Source organism: Lissotriton vulgaris, chromosome 1_1, assembly GCF_964263255.1.
Source record: "Lissotriton vulgaris chromosome 1_1, aLisVul1.2, whole genome shotgun sequence".
Taxonomy (NCBI): domain Eukaryota; kingdom Metazoa; phylum Chordata; class Amphibia; order Caudata; family Salamandridae; genus Lissotriton; species Lissotriton vulgaris.
In genome coordinates this window covers 2,015,834,949-2,015,855,312 of record NC_141685.1, presented here as the reverse complement: position 1 = coordinate 2,015,855,312, position 20,364 = coordinate 2,015,834,949, and the positions used below count along the sequence as shown (strand labels likewise).

The 20,364-nt window shown below is 40.9% G+C and overlaps 1 protein-coding gene across 2 annotated transcripts in view; it reads right to left on the bottom strand.

The window, feature by feature from the left end:
- Positions 1-561: 561 nt before the first annotated feature.
- The window catches only part of SYT10 (synaptotagmin 10), a 307,503-nt gene continuing 287,700 nt past the window's right edge, over positions 562-20,364 (bottom strand). For both annotated transcript variants that reach the window (XM_086938678.1, XM_086938685.1), the window contains exons 6-7: positions 19,133-19,262; positions 562-755 (exon numbers count right to left, since the gene is read on the bottom strand). In XM_086938678.1, the coding sequence (XP_086794804.1) occupies positions 684-755; positions 19,133-19,262 (202 nt within the window). In that variant the 3' untranslated portion in view covers positions 562-683. The remainder of the gene's footprint in view (positions 756-19,132; positions 19,263-20,364) is intronic.

The following is a 20,364-nucleotide window of genomic DNA, read 5'->3' as shown; positions in this document are numbered from 1 at the left end:
GAAAGTGCATAAGAGGGAATGCTCGGGTTCGCCCACTCATTGCAAAATGGTGCTTTCAAGTGCTCTGACTCATCCTCATGCTTCATACTGGGGCTACACAAACTCCACATGAAATCAGTGTCATCCTACTCTCCTTGTCTAAACTACATAAAATAAAATCCTGGAAACACACATACAACTAAGAGTGTATTCATGGACTTGCGACACATCAATTGAGCTTGTTAACAAGGTTTTTATACATTCGGTTAAAGTCTGTTCGTAGGACATACTTTTGTAACTAATGTGCACCCGCCTTCCATTCCCTGAATGTTAGTGAGATGTTTAACGTTCCTATAATGATAAAGTACCACATATATAAAGACGGTAGCAAAATATGTCCTACAAAATGTACCACAAAGTGCTGTGTTTTCTATGTCCCACTTGACATTACTTCAGCTGCATATTTGAAGGCAAGAGACTATTCGGACATAAGTGGTATCAAAAAACGACAACAAATAATACTATAAGTGTTATGATCAAACTGAGCAGTGCGCTTATTGACTTGGCAAAGTCATCCCATGCTTCTAGTGGAGCTCCTTGGTTCCATGTATGGGTTGCGGAGAAGGCATAGGGAAGAGAGCGTTAGCTGTGCTTCGGGGAGAGTAGAAACCCAGGCAGTATACCATAAGTCCACACCTGCTGCTTTACGGTGTAGGAGGTGGTTTGGGCGATGAGCAAGATCCTTGGCTGTCAAAGCTGGTTGCTCGACCAGGTAACTAAAATATGAGAAAAGCAAAGTCACTTTAGTTATTATATACTTTGGCCAGTCTGTTTTTAGTTTTAATGCTGATTTCAACAGTTGTGCAATTCTGCACTTAAAGTAACACTTTTTATAGGGCACATAAACTTACTTATAAAGATATACAGGTAAGGCAAAACTATATCTTGCAGTTAGATTTAAGTTTCGTTAAGAGGTTTTTATGACATATTGCTTGTGTTATGGCTGATTGTATTGTGTCTGTTAACTGTAAGCTCTCGAAGGCTTTTCACAAGATAGATTATCCAAATAAAAATGCAAATGATATACAAATTAATCCAGTGAATCACAAAAGCTAGAATTTCCCAACCTAATCATAGTTTTGCCTTGTATACTTCCTTTCATAAAGATTGTCCTGCCATAACACAATTATATATAATGCATGCTGTTATATCTGCACATTTGGAGATTAAAGGACCCATCATATAGCAAATGACTTGTGTAGAAGTAAGTGCAAACACTCATGCAGATGCATAATGCATATTGGTAGGAATGAAGGAGCCTTTTGAAAGGTAGATGTGTATTTCAAACACTTGCATACTTGGGTTTGATGGAGTTAGTCATATGCATAGAATGGGCCCCAAGCCAATGACTTTCATACCACAGTTGGAATCATTCAATATGTGCTGGCATGGCTGCACCAGTTGGGGGTAGCATAATGCTTAGATATATGTAAGATGGCTAAAAAACTCTGAGCACATGCAGAATCTTTATATATGGAGGACCCTGTGGGCATACCACCTTAGTGGAGGGGACAGTCATGCACTGAACAGCTTCTCAGGGGCCCACCAAGCAGCATCAAAAGGTAAAAGAGCAGCATGGCATGCGTGAGCACACAAGTTCTTGTGCACTCCGCATTCATGTGCATCAGCATCTTACATATTAGGCCCACACAGTATTTCAGCTCTATTGTAAGTTGTGCTAGACTATACAGTATTAAGAAAAGAAAATATTACTTCTTGAAAATTACCTTAAAATATAAAAATAGCGCCCATGCCCATAATAATCCAGACTCATATCTATGTATTACGTATTACTGGGGTGGTGTATTATTTAGATGATTTAAGTAAGAGTGGAGTAATCTTAGCTTGATATCGAACAAAGCCATCAGACCTGTCTGCCAACTCTACTGCTTGTTCATACTTAGGTTATAGATGTGAGTGGAAGGGTTCAACAGAGTTAGTAAAAAGGTAATCAATGAATAGGATAATAGGATCTGTTAGGTGAGGAGGCGGGACAAGATATTTTATTGGCTATGCGCAGTAACAGAAGTGGTCCAAGCCAGGTGCGAGCTGGGACAGATCACGTCAGTGAGAGGGATCCATAGAGTAAACCCGGAGTGTGGATAAGAGAAGTTTACAAGGATTTCCCTTTAGCATAAGGACCACCTGAGAGCATTGCTGCATAGAAGTATGGACACTTCTGGAGTATCATTGTCAAACCAACCTCGTTGAAATGAACCAAAAATATTTTGGTTCAATTCAATTCAAAGATACTTTATTCGGTATATTTCAACCATAAAAGTGCATAAAAACATACAGTACATACATAGAAAGGTATTGGATAAAATATGATTACAGGTAAAAAAAAGGACTGACTACATTGGGTCCGTTACTTCATTCAATGGTCCAAACAAGTTCGCAATTTAAGAGACAGTTTTAAAACTTCAAGAACTTGAAGGACACTATCACTGTGCAGCAATTGTAAATATAAAAAGGCTGGTCGTATCTGATTAAAATTCATTTTTTTTAAAAGAGCAATTAAAAAGCGTTTACGTGGGAATTCATAAAATCTGCATAAAAACATAAAATGCAACATATCCTGTGGAGACTTTCCGTCGCAGCCACAGGATATTGGGTTTTTACAGAAACTCTCCTTTTTGGGTCTGATGAGCAGATGTTGAAACAGATTAAATCTGAATCTTGTTAATAGGAACTTGTCGTGATTGCTAAGAGTGCCGAGTAGGTAAGGCTCAGTTGTCAGACAGGTTTTAACCATAATAAATTTCCTGACACTTACTTTTTGTAACTCAACATCCTCCTTCACAGCCTTCTTACGCAGAAAAAAGGTCTGCTTGACTAGATCAATGTCCCCCTTTCCAATTCCTGACGGATGTTCAAACAGATCAGGACGACCCATTTCAAAGAAGCAAGTTTTTAAATACTTCATCCATGGAGTGCCCAACGCGTTATGATGAGCCATAATATCACTAACAATTAAATGTGTTAGGGGAATATCTTCGCATAACCACATTTTCAACCAACATAACAGAGGTCGTAGGGACAGGATATCGCTCAAATACCCCACTCCTAATTCCTCGTGAACTGAAAAGTTGGAGGTGGAGGCCGGGACACACAGAAGCTGTTTGTAGAAAGAATTTTCTGTGATTTGAAGTTGATCCCCAGCCATGTAATACCAAAGCTCACTCCCATAGGCTGCGGTTGCTACAGATTTTGCATCATATAGTCTTATCATAGCAGCCGTGGGCTTTTTGCCAAGTTTTGAAGCGAAGTTGAAAATGGAGGCATTAACCCTAGTCACATCACATCTTTTCGTTGCAAGTTGTGGGCCCTATGATAATTTAGAGTCAAAAAAGAACTCCTAGATAGGAGAATGTGTTAGAAAGCGGTATTACTGCCTTATCAAGTTTGAAGATATATTGTCTCTTTGGCTGTTTCCCAACTTGCATAATGTACGATTTAGCGTTGTTCACTAACAGATCTCTATCTTCCATGAACTTTTTAAATGCGTTAAGTAGTAATTGAAGGCCTTTTTCAGTTCTTGCTAACAACACCGCATCATCTGCGTATAACAGGACAGGGATACTTCTTTTCCCCACTCTTGGACTGTCTGCTTTCACCTCCTGTAAAACGCTATCCAGCTCATTTATGTAAAAATTAAAAAGGAAAGGGGCTAATATGCAGCCTTGCCGCACCCCCTTCCCTGTTCTAAAATCATCAGTTACTGACAGGTCTTGGCAATACCTTATATTTCCACTTGTATTACTATGGAGGTCGACCAAAAAGTTTATTATACCATTGTCTACTCCCTTATCCTTCATGGACCCCCACAGCTTCCCCCTGTTCACACAGTCGAAAGCTGAGGAAAGGTCCATGAAGGCCAGGTGAACTGTGCCCTTTTGTGCAATAGTATATTTACTAAGTATCAGAAAAAGATTTAAACATTGTGTTATGGTCGAACGGCCGTTACAAAAACCATATTGAGTAATAGACATGATGTTGTTGTCCCGTGTCCACTCAGAGAGACGTCTCAGTACAATTTTCCCCACTAATTTCGCCATAGAATTGATTAGGGAAATAGGCCTGTAACAAAGGGGGCTGTCCCTGTCCCCTTTCTTAAATACAGGCACAATAGCGGAGAGGCCCCAAGATAACGGGCATCCGACTCTCGCGGCTGCGTTAATAACCACCACAATAATCGGGGCCCAGAAGCTAGGATCAGATTTGAAAAGATCCGGGGGTATCCCATCAGGGCCTGGCGATTTCCCCGCTGTGAGCCCCTCTATTCCCACCAAAACCTCTCCTATACTGACATTAAGGCATGGGCCCCCTTTAGTGCATTCAAAAAGTACTGCATCGACCTCACTACCCCCATACAGTTATTTAAAATGTGCAACCCATTCATCTTTTGTTATAACACATTCTAGTCCCTCACCCGAATCTTGCACCAGGAAGGGTTTCTTAAGAGCCGCCCAAAATCTAGCACTATTTTTTAATGTTTGTGGTTCCAGGATCTCCGCCTAAGCCTCGTTCTTCAGTACATCCTTCCGTGAGGCAATGACTGATTTGTAGTCTTTACGTGATCTCTGTACTAGTTCCTTGTTTCTTGGTTTTATCGGCAAGGCAACTCTAAGGTCACAAGCTGCTTTGGAGCATTTCTTATTGAACGATCTCGGGCCCTCCCTCCCTCTACTCTTTAAAGGTTCTGTCATTAAAATAGCTATTTTATCTGTTAAGCTCTGAAAGTCAGTATTAAGAAAAGAAAATATTGCTTCTTGAAAATTAACTTAAAATATAAAAATAGCACCCATGCCCATAATAATCCAGACTCATATCTATGTATTACGTATTACTGGGGTGGTGGATTATTTCGATGATTTAAGTAAGAGTGGAGTAATCTTAGCTTGATATCGAACAAAGCCATCAGACCTGTCTGCCAACTCTACTGCTTGTTCATACTTAGGTTATAGATGTGAGTGGAAGGGTTCAACAGTTTTAGTAAAAAGGTAATCAATGAATAGGATAATAGGATCTGTTAGGTGAGGAGGCGGGACAAGATATTTTATTGGCTATGCGCAGTAACAGAAGTGGTCCAAGCCAGGTGCGAGCTGGGACAGATCTCGTCAGTGAGAGGGATCCATAGAGTAAACCAGGAGTGTAGATGAGAGAAGTTTACAAGGATTTCCCTTTAGCATAAGGACCACCTGAGAGCATTGCTGCACAGAAGTATGGACATTTCTGGAGTATCATTGTCAAACCAACCCCGTTGAAATGAACCAAAAATATTTCGGTTCATAAATATATCACCCAAGACATCAGTTATTTCCTGAAAAATAAAACAGATAGCATCTGAAAGTAACACTAATTTTTCACCACCACTGTGTATGCAGATGCTTACAAAATTCCCATCGCTGCTCCATGGCAAATAGTATTCATCCTTTTCTCATTATCAAAAACGAAATATTTTCATAATGAGCGGCATAGTTCAACAAGTAAGCATCTCCGACTCAAAATACACGGAAGTGCTTCTTACAAAAATGTGCCAGGTAAAAAGTATTGATTATATAGTGCATGATGACTAAAGAAAGGTGTTTTGTCTTATCAAAACTATTATGTGGTCTGAAACAAACAAACATCCATTCACTTGGTCTAGGTGAGGAAGCTGCTGTTCCTCTGATATAAATAAGGTTCATTCTGAGCTTCCACTGCATCTGAGAGCACAGAAATCTGTCCTTGTAGAACACGTCATTGTTTGGTTACTTAGGAAAACAGAGTGAGAGAGTTCATCTGGCTCTTCTAGCACAATGTGTTCAAGAATGCCGTCCAAAAATTAGGTCTATGCCTAAATAGAGAAATTGTGTCATTATTCTGCATTGGCGAGAGGCGTCCTGCACAAACTGTCCTGTAAAAGTGATGTTTTGATTGGAAAATACTGAATACACACAAGTACAAGTAGACTGAATGTAATATGTCCACATGCAAAAACGAGAGACACAGAACACTGACACATTTACATGTTTTCTTTCACAGGCAGAAAGCTGATCGTCAGTGTGGTATTATTAAGTGTTTGATAACATAATCTATTTCAGTAAATTGAAGCCCAAGTCTGTTTATTTAACCTGCAGCGGAATTTAAAATGTGTGCATACCGTTCAGGCAATGTTTTAAGATATATTAAATTGCGCTAGTAGCATAAGTTTGATTTGGCACTGACTCGATTTTTTGTAATCCTACATATCCCTCTTTATATCAGTGCTATTTCAATTCACCTATCTCGCCTGAGGTACAACATATTTCCTAATATACAATTTTGTTTGATTTAAAGAAGAAAATCTTCCGAGATGGTCTTATGAACAGAAAATATATAATGACTACTATCCAACGGAGGGTTCCTTTACGAAAGGTAAGCAACATAAAATCGGTTTTTAAAAACATTAACTCTCTCTTTCGTACGTGTCTGTGTTTCATCGAACAGGTATTGTTCGGAAACACTGACTAACAAGGTATACAATAGAAACAATTGTATTTTGACCGACTGACAAAGGATTGGTATTTTTTTCCGTGGCTCCCATCCCTTGACAAGTGTAAAACTGTCAGCCTTGGGGTGGTCTTCCCCCAAACTTTTTGCCTACTTACTTCCTTCCATTTTTGCTGTATTTCGTTGTTCTTGACTAATGGCTCTTGGCACATTACCACTGCCAACCAGTGCTTAAGTGCTTGTGCTCACTCCCCTTAATATGGTTTAATTGGCATACACCCAAATTGCATATTTAATTTGCTTCAATGTCCCTTGTAGAGTGGCATATCTTATACCAGGGCATGTATATAAAATGCAACCAGTGGACCTGCAGCACTTATTGTGCCTCCCACTTAAGTAGCCCTCCAAAACATATCCCGGCCTGCCATTCTAGCTTGAATTCACACTACCATGTCGACTTGCCATTTACACTTCCTTGCCAAGCCCCCAAAGTCCCTTTTTATTTACTTATGTCACCCCTAAGGTTGGCCCATGGTAGTCCATAGGGCAGGGTTCGGTGTGATTAAAAGGTTGAAAATGTACTTTTAAGCTTTACATGTCCTGCTAGCAAAAAAACTCCCCAAATGTGTTTTTTACTACTGTGAGGTCTATCTCTTTTATAGAATAGCAGTAGGTAGCCATGGCAGCGGAGTCTGGAAAGTCCATGTACTTCAAAGAACTTTTCCAAAAGCTTCTCCCGCCTTCTAGAGGAAGGGCACCAGGGTATAAATTAGGTCCTTCAGACCTAGTCTTCAGTTCATTGCTGGACCTGCGGAAGGATTCTTCGAGGACTTCCTTCTGCTGTGACATCCTGTGCACTCTGCCAGACTGCTGCTGTACCTGGAAGGACTGTTTTACTGTCTGGAGCCTGCTATGCACCCAAAGAGGCCAGATCCTGCTGTTGAGCCCTGCATTTTCACCGGCAACCATGACTACCAGTGGTGACTCAAAGGGCTAGTTTGCTGGCCTCCTGTTCAGAACCACAGGGGCATTATAGGCTCCTACCATCTTGATCCCACACCTGGACGCAGCCTAAGTGATTCTGAACCCCAAACAGGTGTCCCACCGGTCCAAGACCCTTAGATGTCAGGCTAAAGGTGGCCAATCTCGAAACCTGAAGAATTAGACAAAATTTAGCCCGAACCAGGAGGAGAGTTGGACCAACCAGCTCGACTATCAACCCAAGGTGAATCGCCAGTTGGATTGTGGCTTAATCCAATTTGTGTATCTTACACGCGCTCTGTCGTGGTCGGCCTTAACTTTGACCCATTCTCGTGCAACTAGACATCCGCAGTTAGTGCTTTGATTTTTAAGCGCTATTTTGAACCTTAAACTTAAAAAATTCATAAGTCTGGTTCTACTGCTTGCATTTTTGTTGTTTTAGTGTCAAATAGTTTAGTAAAATTGACTCAATTTGTCGAAATTGGTTGGAATTTTTCTTGTGTATCACTTTGTTGCTGTTTGTGTGCTGCATAAGCACTTTACACATTGCCTCTAAGCTTAGCTTGTCTGCTTTTTGTTCCAAGCTCTGCAGGGTTAAGCGCAGGTTTAGTGACTTTTTGTGTTCCACCCTGCAAAGGATTGTGCATTCTCCACAACTCTGCTTTAGCTCTATTTCACCAAAGGGGTGTTTGACCTCATGGAACTATCTTCAGCTACAGTATTCTGCCTCCTCCCGCTGGAGTTTTTCGACTTCCATTTTGCTGACTAATTCCGAATGTAGGAATGGTCACTGCAGTTTTGATCCAAGGCCATTTGATGGTAAGCACTGACTGGGCTTAATCCACTTTGTGTATCTGACACGCGCTTTATCGTGGTCGGCCTTAACTTTGACCCATTCTCGTGCAACTAGACATCCACAGTTAGTGCTTTGATTTTTAAGTGCTATTTTGAACCTTAAACTTTAAAAATTCCGGTTCTACTGATTGCATTTTTGTGGATCTGGTGTTAAATAGTTCGGTAAAATGTACTCAATTTTTCGAAAATGGTTGGAATTTTTCTTGTGTTGTGTATCACTTTGTTGCTGTTTGTGTGCTGCATAAACACTTTACACATTGCCTCTAAGCTTAGTCTGTCTGCTTTTTGTTCCAAGCTATGCAGGGTTAAGCGCAGGTTTAGTGACTTTTTGTGGTCCACCCTGCAAAGGATTGTGACTGGTGCTTGACAAGAGCTCACACCCCAGTCAACCAACAACCCAATGTCTCAAAATGAGCTGTGTGACAAAAAGGGCTGAGCCCCTACAGAGTCATATCCATGACATATTAGTAACCCATAGAGTGGGTTCCAAATAAAAAACCAAACAGGCTTAATTTTTTCCAATCTTTGTGTGATGCATGATATGAGAGATGTAGGAGCCGGAATACTAACATTAGTGAAAGCCCTGAAAAAAGCTGTTGACCTGTAGAGGCATATGAGAAGGCTGAAACATGTAGGCAATATATGAGTAGATTGAGGATTCATTATATCTCATCGACCATCCAAATGATAGATATTCTAATCATATCTGTGTTGCCCACTAATAAAGTGTAATATCCACTTGATGTATACCACACGGTATTTTTAACAGTAACCTGGATCCGATTAATTTTAGCTGAACTCCCTCACATCAACCACCAAGGTGGTATTTCCCTACCTCGGGGTGGATAGGTCACTAGTAATGAAGCATGCCACTACAATGACTGAGTGAAGGGACCTATTCATTTCTTTTGGAAACCTATTATTCACTTCATTGAACTAAGCACTTGTTGTGCGCTATACAATGGAAACAAATCTTAACATAGAGACGTTTGCGTTCTTGAATTGGTATATCGTTTGTGCTTACATATGAAAAATAGAAGATGGAAAATGTTTTGCTTTTACCCAGAAAATGTTTCCAACTGGAAAGAGATTCAGTTTAGCCGTAAAGTCCTACAATATGAGCAACAAAGACCTACGTTTCAATCGCACCTACCTCGCTATATTGAATGGAATGATCCTAGGTTACACATTTTTTGAATGGGTTGCCTTTCATGATGAAATGTTGTGAGTATGTCCAGATGATTCAGTTTTCAGTGTATGGTTTGCATGTATGTTTTGCAAGATAAAGCATTAATTTGTATTAGAACACTGCAATGAAATTTAGCCATTCGACCTAGTGTGGGTAGAATGTTATAATAGCACCGTGTGCCTCAGGCTACAACACTTGGTAAATACTTTTTTCCCGGTTACAGGACCTAAAATGCAGCTATGGACTATAACTCAAAGTTATTTTATGGCCCATGAATATCAAGTGGCCAATCATTTGGGATAGAGCAGAAGTTACATCGCCTCAGGAGATCACTGAGCTACATGATCATGCCAAATGGAGGTATTGAGTGACCCTCATCTGTCGCAGTTGGAGTGTATTCAGAGCCAATACTTATGAAGCTTGTGTGGGGTGTAGTACACCCTGTGCGGGAATTTAAAGTGAATGATTCTCAGCCTGATCCATTCTTTCTTGAAGATCAGGTAAGATCTTGTCAAAACATAAATATTGTGGAATAGACTGAGCGCATTTTGGTGGTTTCCTCTGATAAGTGCCTGCCAAGTTATTCCAGTGATCAGATATGGCCATTTTCAGCCAATTTGAGATTTTCTTTTTCAATTGCATTTGAAATGTAAGCGTTTCTCAAAGTGTTGTTTTCTATTTGCTGCACTCTATGCTTTGGAATATTTTTTAAATGTATTCATTTAAACCACTTCAATTCACGTAAGCTGTACTACATGATTTCTTGAAATCTTTAAGTGTAAACTAAAACATATTTTTTTCCAGTTTTGATCCACCACGTCATCAACGATATGCTGAATGAGAACTGGCAAAAAGGCTATTGCTCATAAGAATTTGAAGGGGAAGCAAGATGATTCTTAGTAGCTTTGTGAATCCTCCCAGAAGGTCTCTTTTTCTCACACCTCTAAAGACGCAGTTATATGAACTTGCAACCTGTTTGCACAGACTATGTTTACCAGAGTTGTATCATTAAAACACTTGTGGTACTTAAGATGGAAAGATAGAAAGCTAGATTTTGAAGCTGCGGGTACCACATAAACCCTTTCAAAGTCTGGTTTATGACACATAATAACCTTATAGCAGCTGCTGTTCCACAAGCAATGCATTCAATGCCAACACTAGTTACGTAGATTAATGGAGCTCTATGCTTCTTTGTGTACCCTTTCAATATCTGTTCTGTCAAAAATGCAATGTTCCTTGTTCCAATAGGTAACCAGGGACATTATTAAACTACTTTCGTCCTCAGATAGATTGGCAATGTCATAAACTATATTCAATGATTCACGTTTGATTGATATCCAATCCACAGTAAACCTTTACCTCCAAGTCTGTTAGTTATTCCAAGAAAACTGGAATTTATGCACTACATTAAGTTGGCAGTTGTGGTATTTTGCGTAGGGAAATGTCTTTGGCAGGCCGACGTGTAGTGGCTGGGGCTTCAGAGTGGAGTTCAATGTTTGATGCATTTCTGGGGGACATATGGTGCAATGCGAACAGAAAAGGGTAAGGGCTAGTACTGACAAATGGCAACACTTCATGTTGCATGTCCACTTGTGCCATAGTTCGCTTCCGGCCTTGAATCCTCACACTGTTTTGTTTTCTTCCCTCTTCAGTCCTTTGGTTTAGTTCCTGGGGTTCCTAGATTGCTTCCTGCTTATACTTTTTTTGTTGGTGCCAACATCATACAGGCTAACTCCATCTATAAAGATACTCACAGGGCAAGACCACTCCCAATCTTCTCCTAGTATCTTCTTGGTTGCAGCTTTAGGTTCATGGTGTGTGGCTTGCCAAATGGAAGCCAGTGAGCACACTTGCAACAGGGTTGTTGCTTATGAAACAATCTTGTGGCGCTCCTCATACTTACCTATCGAATCTAATTCCTCTATAAAAATATATGAGCCATGTGGGTTATCTTCAGGCTCTCAATGCACTATGCACTGGACAAGATGCTATGTTGCCCAAGTAGGCAAATTGTGAATTATCCATTGGTTATTTAGATCCATGAAGTCTAAGGGGAACCATGGATGCTAAGACGGTATCCTTCAATACGTTCTGTTCTTCAACCCATTCTCAAGGACCATGTTACATCTGGACATTTTTATAAAATATTTTAGAGAAGTCTGTATTATCTGTGTCTATAAATGGTGTCCCTGCTGGGCCTATTTTGTTTATAGTAAGCCTATTTCAGGTGGTTTGTTACTATGCAAAAGAGGTCAGTCAAGTAACTTAGATAAGGGTAAAAAGAAAGATTCTTCAATAGGATCTCTATGGAGACAGGACTTTTAATGAGATACAGACATATGCCACTGCTCTGTGAAAAGTGTGTTTCTGGAGAGTGTATTATTGAAAATGCCAATGATAAAGTTCACCATCTATTTCAAGAGGACATTATGCACTGTCCTAATGCAGATGACTGCAATTAATACTTCTAGCAATGAATTAAAGCCATGCGTTATTTTTCGGCACAAAGCATTCCTTTTGTCCTATTGCCAATGTATCAGTAACTGAAAGGCAACAATAATGGTCATACGCAGACATGTTTCTGACATTCAGTGATGAGGGATAATACATTCCCAGTTATACATAGAAATTCATGAAGGGCCTACACTAAGGATAAGAGACACTCAAGAAAAGTCAGATGAGGTAGGGTTTTAATTGTGCTTACGCAAGATGGAGAGAAATGGCCAGGTTAAGAAAGAGCATAATTACAAGGAACAGTCCCTGATTAAAACTTAAAATAAATTGGGCATTTCATACCTGTCGTGTTCCATGCTCCCAATCACTGGAAAGTATTTAAGTACTTTTAATTATTTTTTGCAAACAAATACTCTGCAGTAAATTCAGGCAATCTTCTCAAAATGTCATGTTTTTGGCAAACATCAGAGAAGGTATTTAGGAATGCACTGCCAGATGTTGCAGTATAATGCAACTTCCTTTCCATGGATTCAAATGCATGCCCTTAAAGTGTCACACTCCGAATGTTAGAAATATGGGTCAGAGGGCTCCAGAGCAGTTAGGAAGTACATGACCCAAATGTTATAACTGGAGTCTTTTACCCCATAAGGAAGCCCCCCCCAAACTAAAAACCAAGTACACCCTTTCGCACTTGACTCTTGGGAAATCAACAGCACAATAAACTGCATTTAATAAATCGCTGCCCAGTTAGTATCTTTTCTTTCTTTCAACACACTCTCCTCATATGCGCCTAACACAGCAAGAGGGTGCATTAATAAACAGCCAGACCTATTGACTTTATTTGTGCATTGCCAAACTATTCATAAGCAAAATATACCCCCTTCATGAACTCAATTTCAATCATCAAAATTTTTGAGTGTTTTATATTTAATTTATGGAGGAAATTAGGATCTGCTTCTTATGGTTACCCCCACTTTTTTTTAATGTGCACACTGATTTTGACTAGTCTGACTGGGATCCTGCTAATCAGGACCCCAGTCTATCTGCTTTCTACCTAAACTGTTGTGTTAGTACCTAAGTACAATCCCAGAATGGATACTGGGGTACCCTTATCACTCGCTAGTATATGGCACCCATGTACCCAGTAAATAGGTACCCCAGAGGTCTCCCATGGGCTGAAACATGCATTATGCCATCTATGAGAAACCATGCAAAATGGAACTACACCTGTGTAAGTTGGTACATGCAACACTAACTAAAGATAGGGGTTTACTATATCTAAAGGTCACTGCACTTAAAACCTATAAGTCACCCGTCTAGCAGGGCTTCACAATCCTGAGGGCAGGGTGCTTGATTCTAAGTGAGAGGTTGCCCATGCATGAGCAGGACACCACTGCAGCCTACAGAGTCCATTCTCCCTGGTTGCCAGTGAAGCAGCCATGTACTAATATAGAGGGGCATTAAGTGACCACGCGATGACCATCTCGAAAATAGCTGCAATGAACACTATCGTGTTTGGTGTCAAGCATGTTGGAATCATACCCCCACACCCACCGGGAGAGCCCTCCATTAGGGTCTCAGTGTTCCCGGTACCAGCCTTCTAGTCCCGGTCAGCATAAAATGGTTGCTGCCGACCATAGACACAATTCTGCCCTCCCCTTGCTGAGCAATGCTCGAGCAAGGGAAGGCAGAACAATAGGTATCCAGTCACAGGGAGGTGTGACCACCTCCCAGACAGGAGTTAGTGTATTAAGGCTGGATGGGTGCGCATGCCAGCACCTGAAAGTCTGCATGAGGGGCACATTTAGTGTCCCTGTGCATGATCCAGTTCAAACCAGTTGTGGGAGCCGTTGGCTCCCGCTCTTGCAATGAAACTGGACAAAGGACATGGGAGTAAACTCCCCCCTGTCCAGACCCTCCACCGGGAGGGTCCCCTGAATATTCCCAACCCTTTCCTTAGGGTACCTAAGGGTATACCTGGGTGTAGGTCCCTAGATTCGTCGTGATTCAGAACTGAAACCAAAGCACTTCTACCATCGGGGCACTCTGGACTTCGTTTTGGCCTGACTTCATCCCCCTTTCAGTCTGCTTCTTCGTCTGTGCTTGTGCACCATACTGGATCCAATCAAGACTTGTGGAGCATCCTAGACACCTGAAGATAAACTCCCTTGGAGTGAAGGAGTCACTCTCTTGCATTAGAAGCCACCGCAACACTGCTGACCAATCTGCTGATCCCGTGCTCCTACGGGCTCTGAAGGGTTCAACAACAGAGGAGGTGGGTTTCTATGTCCCACAAGGCCAGAGCTGCTTTTTCACCCACTTTGAGGCCAGAATCCCTCGTGGGGGCTGCACTACCGGAACTCCCATGCGCCAAATTCTTTTGCAAGTGCAAATGCTTATTGGAAATTCTGCAGCAAGTGCTTTGGGCTCCTAGTAGCCCCAAACACAGGCAACATCTTCTCCAAAGATCTTCAACCACATTGCACTGTGTGCTCCGTGGCCTGTTTGTTTGTAAAGCTGCACAAGGTCCTCCTGCAACTCCAGTGTCTTCGACCTGTGGGTGCTGTGGAGGGAACTATGTCTTCTTCACTTGTGGTGTTTCCTGGACTTTGCTGGTCCTCTTCCTCCAACGTCTTGTCATCCTGCATGGGTTGCTTTTGCCTAGACTTGTTGGTGCTCCCGGTGGACAACGACCACTCAGCACTCGACATTTTTCATGGGACAGCTCGTATCGTTCTCATGGTCATCCTCAGCAGTGCCTGGTCCCCTCAGCTGCAGAGTCAAGGTCATAGACATCTATCCTGAAACACCCGGCATCGGTGGGTATTCGCCTATCTAGCCTTTGTTCACTCTGAAGTGACCCAGACTCTGCCCCCTCTGCTTAAAGGTACTCTTTATAAAGAATCCATGTTTGGATTCCCACAGACACTTTCTACTCTTCCATCAGTGGCACTTTCCTGAAGTCCTCCATTGGCTTCGACAGCAGTTTCCGACTCCACCTCACAACTTTGCACCCGGCTCCCCTACCAAAGGTAACTTGGGTACCACAGTATCCATGGGTGGAGTGGCTCTCCATCCTTCTGTCTTCCATGGGGTTTCCTCAGGGTCCACGGGGAAGGGTCCCTAATCTTTAAAAATCCAACTGCGACTTACACATAGATTTGTACGGAGCCCGCAATCGTGTTCTCATACTACATGCACCCTCCGTGGGGTCCTTGTCTACTCTCCTTGGGTGGTTCCTTGCGTCCGCAGTGATTTTACAACCTCTTGACATTGTCCTGACTTGAATTTTTTGCAATTTTCACCCCGAGTGTGCTGGGTATACTCAGACGTGAGTCCCAGGCTCTCCACACCACTGGAGTCAAGCTATCCAGGCTGATGAAGGCTGATAGCCAGAAACCGGTCCTTGGATGCTTGATTCCGGTCTGGGAAAGACATGGCTTGGTAGTTCGGACTGGACTGTTCTCATGAGGCACAGGGTCAGAGCTGATTTGCATATAGCCAGTGTCAAACCCAGGGTGGTGTGGAGTGCAAAAAAACGATGGATTTAGGCCCAGATCCTTGTACTGGGGTGAATGTATGACATTGTTCTACATTCTGTCCATCAACTGTGTTTTTTGCAATTGTCCTGACTTGAGTCACGGTTCTTATACCACTTTCTTAGTATATGGTTTGGTCACCCCCTGGGGCCCACTGGGTATTAGTGCTATTTACTGTGAGTTCTTTGTTACAGTTTTGTGTGCTTTGTATATATCTCCATGTGGGAGATACTGGAACATACTAGAGAATATTATACAATAAATACATATATTTATAAATACCTTCTGTGGATCCTTTTCACTTAATCTATACAATAAGATTGCAGTCTGGTAAAATGAGCTGCTTTACATTCCTTCAACACTAAGCCTGAAGGCTGCTCTTCACAGCTACCACTTAGAGAGCTTTCTGTGGTTGTCTAAGACCTCTTAGATCACCATAAGGGTTGTCTGGACTGTGCCAAGGGTTGTCTGGACTGTGCCAACTCACATTAGTGGACAGCATATACCAGGCCAGCTTCTCACAATACACACACACACACAAGCCTTTAATATGATTTTCTTGATTATATAGTTATATAGGTTGGTTATATAGTTCACAAAGTGTGGTGTTTCATCAAATCATGGACAGTCTTTATGTTCTCTAATGACAATATTAATTTGTAAAATGAATCTGTGTGTCAGGATAAGGGGCAACAGGATGCAGGAGACCACTGAGAGCATGAGAAAATCGTCATACAAAAAGAGAAAAATAGCTGTATTTCGTAAGGCTCTAAGAACTTCTCTTTTACTTTAATTTCCATGCTGTGCTCCATGTTCTCAAGATAAATCAGTTTGTGGTGTATCCATTTCAAAGGAGCAGTTCTATTAATTTAATCCACATCTAGAATCAGTTACACCATACTGTTAATCAGTTTTTACACATTTGCAGTTTTATAGTCATAAGTATTCCTTTTCATCTTCATTATAAATCAATTACCTTACCCAATCACCTCATCATACCTGCTCACTTTTGAGATGCTTTTTGTTGACATTCACAACATTTGTAACTATGCACAAAAGTACATTTCATTAGCTTTTTACTGTGGGTTTCTAGTTTCTGTTGCTATTTACTATAAAATGGCTTTATATCTGGAAAAATCTGCTACTGTTTTTGTAGCTGTTTTAGCTTTATAACTTGAATATTTTATAACCTTGACTTATATTTTCCTCTCCTCTTATGTTAAACATTCAGGGACATATTTACAAGCCCATTGAGCCACTAGTGCATCACTTTTTTGAAGCTATGTCAGCGCTATAAGCTTGCCCATATTTACAAGGCTTTGCATAGTCACTCTGCGTGACTTTTCATGGGCTTGTAAATATAGGACCCTTTTACACATTACTTTGTGTGAAATGGGCATTCCATGGGCGTTGCTGGGAGTGTTCCAATGCAACATCAATGGAACTTGACATATTCACAGATTTACAATATTTTGTCAAATTGGGAATGCGGCAGAATCCTACGCCTTCTCAGGGGAGGTGTAGGTATGGCGCAACGAGCAGAAATACTTTTATTTTCCTCGTTTCTTCCTCTTTCTATTCTGTAGCATGCTTAGAAGAAGAAAATTCCTATTAATGATTGTTTTTGTGCAGGAAGGTGTCCCTTCCTGCACAAAAACAATCATCCCCGCAGCGCAGGCATAAAATAACTCATGGGTGACTGTGCTGGCACATGGCAGCCAATTGTGTGCCAGCAAAGGGGGAAGCCCAAGGATGCACAGGCGAAAACAATAAGACACATCCCTGACTCTTGAAAATGACACAGAACGGAGTAGTGGCTGGCAGGGAATGGGGGTGGCGGGCAAACAAAAAATACAAAAATAAAAACACTTACCTTTCCATGGACGTCATCTTTTCTCAGCTTCGATCCGGAAGGAGGAAGCACACAGGCTCCCCTAATCCTATCACATCGATCCAATGCAGTGCTGTGATTGGTATGAGCACTGTCATTTGGCACTCAGATGTGGACTGGGTGCCTGTGCAAGTTTCCCACCAGGCTGTGTATTACAGCCTGGTGGGGAACATGCAAAGTGTGCATGACTGTTTGGACGGTCCAAGACAACCAGCCAAACAGTCATGTGACCTTAGAGTGTGCCAACCACTCCTACACCTGTGACCTGGCCTAACCTAGCCCCATAGCAAAGAGAAATAAAATGATAATAACTATGTTATTATCATTTTATTTTTCATTTTTCCTGCTCTGCGAGCATTGGGGCGACACTCCTCCAAATTAGCGGAGGAGCCGCCCCTAAAGAGTCGCCCCTGGCAGCATGGCACAGCTAAATGCATAATTTTCTGGTAAGTGATGCCCTCAAATTGTAAGTGTGCTTGCTACCAAAAGTTTAAACTAGGAATACGAGCAGGGAGATGAAAAGGTAGTTCTAGATTTGTACAGATAGATGTTCATAAGTCTGTTGTCCAGGTGGAGTGGCATCACATCTGTTTTTTGCCACCCTTTTTGCTTCTTTTAATGTAGTTCCAAGATCTATATTTTGTTGGGTTTAGAAGATCATTATTGACAGTTAGAGTCTCTAAACAAGTTCCCCGAATACCGGAGAGACAGATTTTACGATCTCTTCTGGTATCCCCACACCCATATTTGGGGATTAGAATGTATTTCCCTCAGTTGGGTAAAAGCAGGCAGACTTGGAAAAATAGACTGGGTCAAAATATGCATTTTTCCCCTTCCAGTGAAAATAGCTCCCATGGGGCGAGGTAATGTCATTAAGGTCCTAATACAGTGGGCAGAGCATGTGCTCAGTACCCCCCGCCCCTGTTCTGCACTAAAGTCCAAGGGTAGTCTCTCTGCGCCTCGGTCTATCATCTCCAGAATTTGCTACCCGATAATTTCTAATCTGGAGACATCAGGACAAAAATACTGGCGCAGAGCGGTTTACCACCTGCGGGTACCACTTTGGACTACTCATAATGGGGTCTTATAAGCTATTTGTCATTTGTAAGATACATCAAGAACTTTATGGCAATATTAACTTATGCACATTTGTTTTTTAAACAAACTCCCACCAGTGTGACATGTGAAAATACTTTCAATGGGAAAGCACGACATGGAACACTAAATTGTAAGGAGATTTAACATTTCATTCTCTTCCTAAAATATTTATAGGCTCAACTGCCAAAAAATATTTATATACTTTTTTATTGTTGCAAACTCCCTCAACCTCTGGGTCAAAATCTGAAATTCTCTGCAATTTTGCTGAAGCTTGACCCAGTTCACTTTTTATGGTGATTGGCATTATACAAATATTGTGATTTTGCATTATTGATAATAAATCATGCATGTTCTCAAATATAAATGAGCTTTTAGTAAAACAGGCAATATTCACTGTTATATAAAAATTAAACAAGACGTATATTGAAAAGCTTATCATAACAATGCAAGACCTAACATTCTTTTGACAAAAATAAACAATCCGAATATAATTTAATATGACATTAAGTTAGACAAAATCTGTATTGGAAGACGTCATATTCTGTGAATATGTAAAAGATCAGTCAGTACAGCAAAGGGAAAGAATTGAAATGGAAAAGAAAAATGCCTCACCTCTAACAATGGATGCCAATGGGTTATTGGTTTTCTGGGGTAGGCTAGCATTTCATTCCAGTGATCTCTCCCAAGACCTTCTGCATCGAGCCCAGTCCTGCACACCCCAATCACTTCATTGTGTCCTACGCTATGAATTGAGAACAAAATGCCTATTATTTGCATGATGATTCTTATCATATATACCAGAAGTGTATAATGTTTGTTAGCATACAGTCATCACCAACATGTTAGAACTACCACACATATCACATTTAAACAATGTGTTAAATACTCAAACATATTCGTTAAATGTTTGTCTTATACTATATTTTATAATTTTTGGGAATGGTTGTTAACATTTGAGGCATTTCAGTGCATTTTACACTGCTGTAATATTTTTGGAGGCCATGTAAAGATATATCTCTCAAAAACATGGCAGGAGCTATACAACAGTGTTAGTGTCAAGAGGCTGCTATCTCTCCCTTGACAGTACTATGCCTACACCCACCTCGCCAAATTAGCATTCAAACTTCTCAAGCCACTAACAGTGGAACTTCTCAGAAGGTCTTAACTTTATTCAGAAGGAAATTTGCAAATAGTAATATACATAGCTTCATTTAATACACTTGCTGGCACACGCATCAACAATGCCATTTGCGATTCCTTTTTAGCGAAAAATAAGGATACGCTAATAAGGAATAGAAAAGGGCTATGTATTTAGGAATCACTTAAAAAATTGTGATTTCTAAACACTCTTTAATTGCGACTCACAAATTGAGAGTCGCAATTAGGGAATACCTCCCCATTCATTCCTATGGGCCGAGAGGCCAATAGGACTGAATGGGAAGAAATTCTCAATTTGCGATTCTCAATTAGAGAATCACAAATTAAGAATGCAATTTCAAGGGTGCCAGGGTGTCAGAAGGACACCATGTTGCACCCCTGAAATCTGCATATAAGTACATCTTGCACACACAACATACCCCAAGGGCATGTGTGTGTGTAAAATGGAACTTTGAAAAATGCACTTTAGTGCATTTTTTTTTAAGTTTTTGCAAATTACCATGAATTTCAGCTTCATGGAAATTTGCACCCCCTATTAGCAAAATTGCTAGTTTTTTAACTTTAATGCATTGCATTTAAGGAATCTCAATTTGCGATTCCTTACATGCAATGGTAATTTAAGGAATTGCAATTTAGAGATTACTTAAATTGCGATATTCGCATTTGGGATGATGCAACCCAAATGC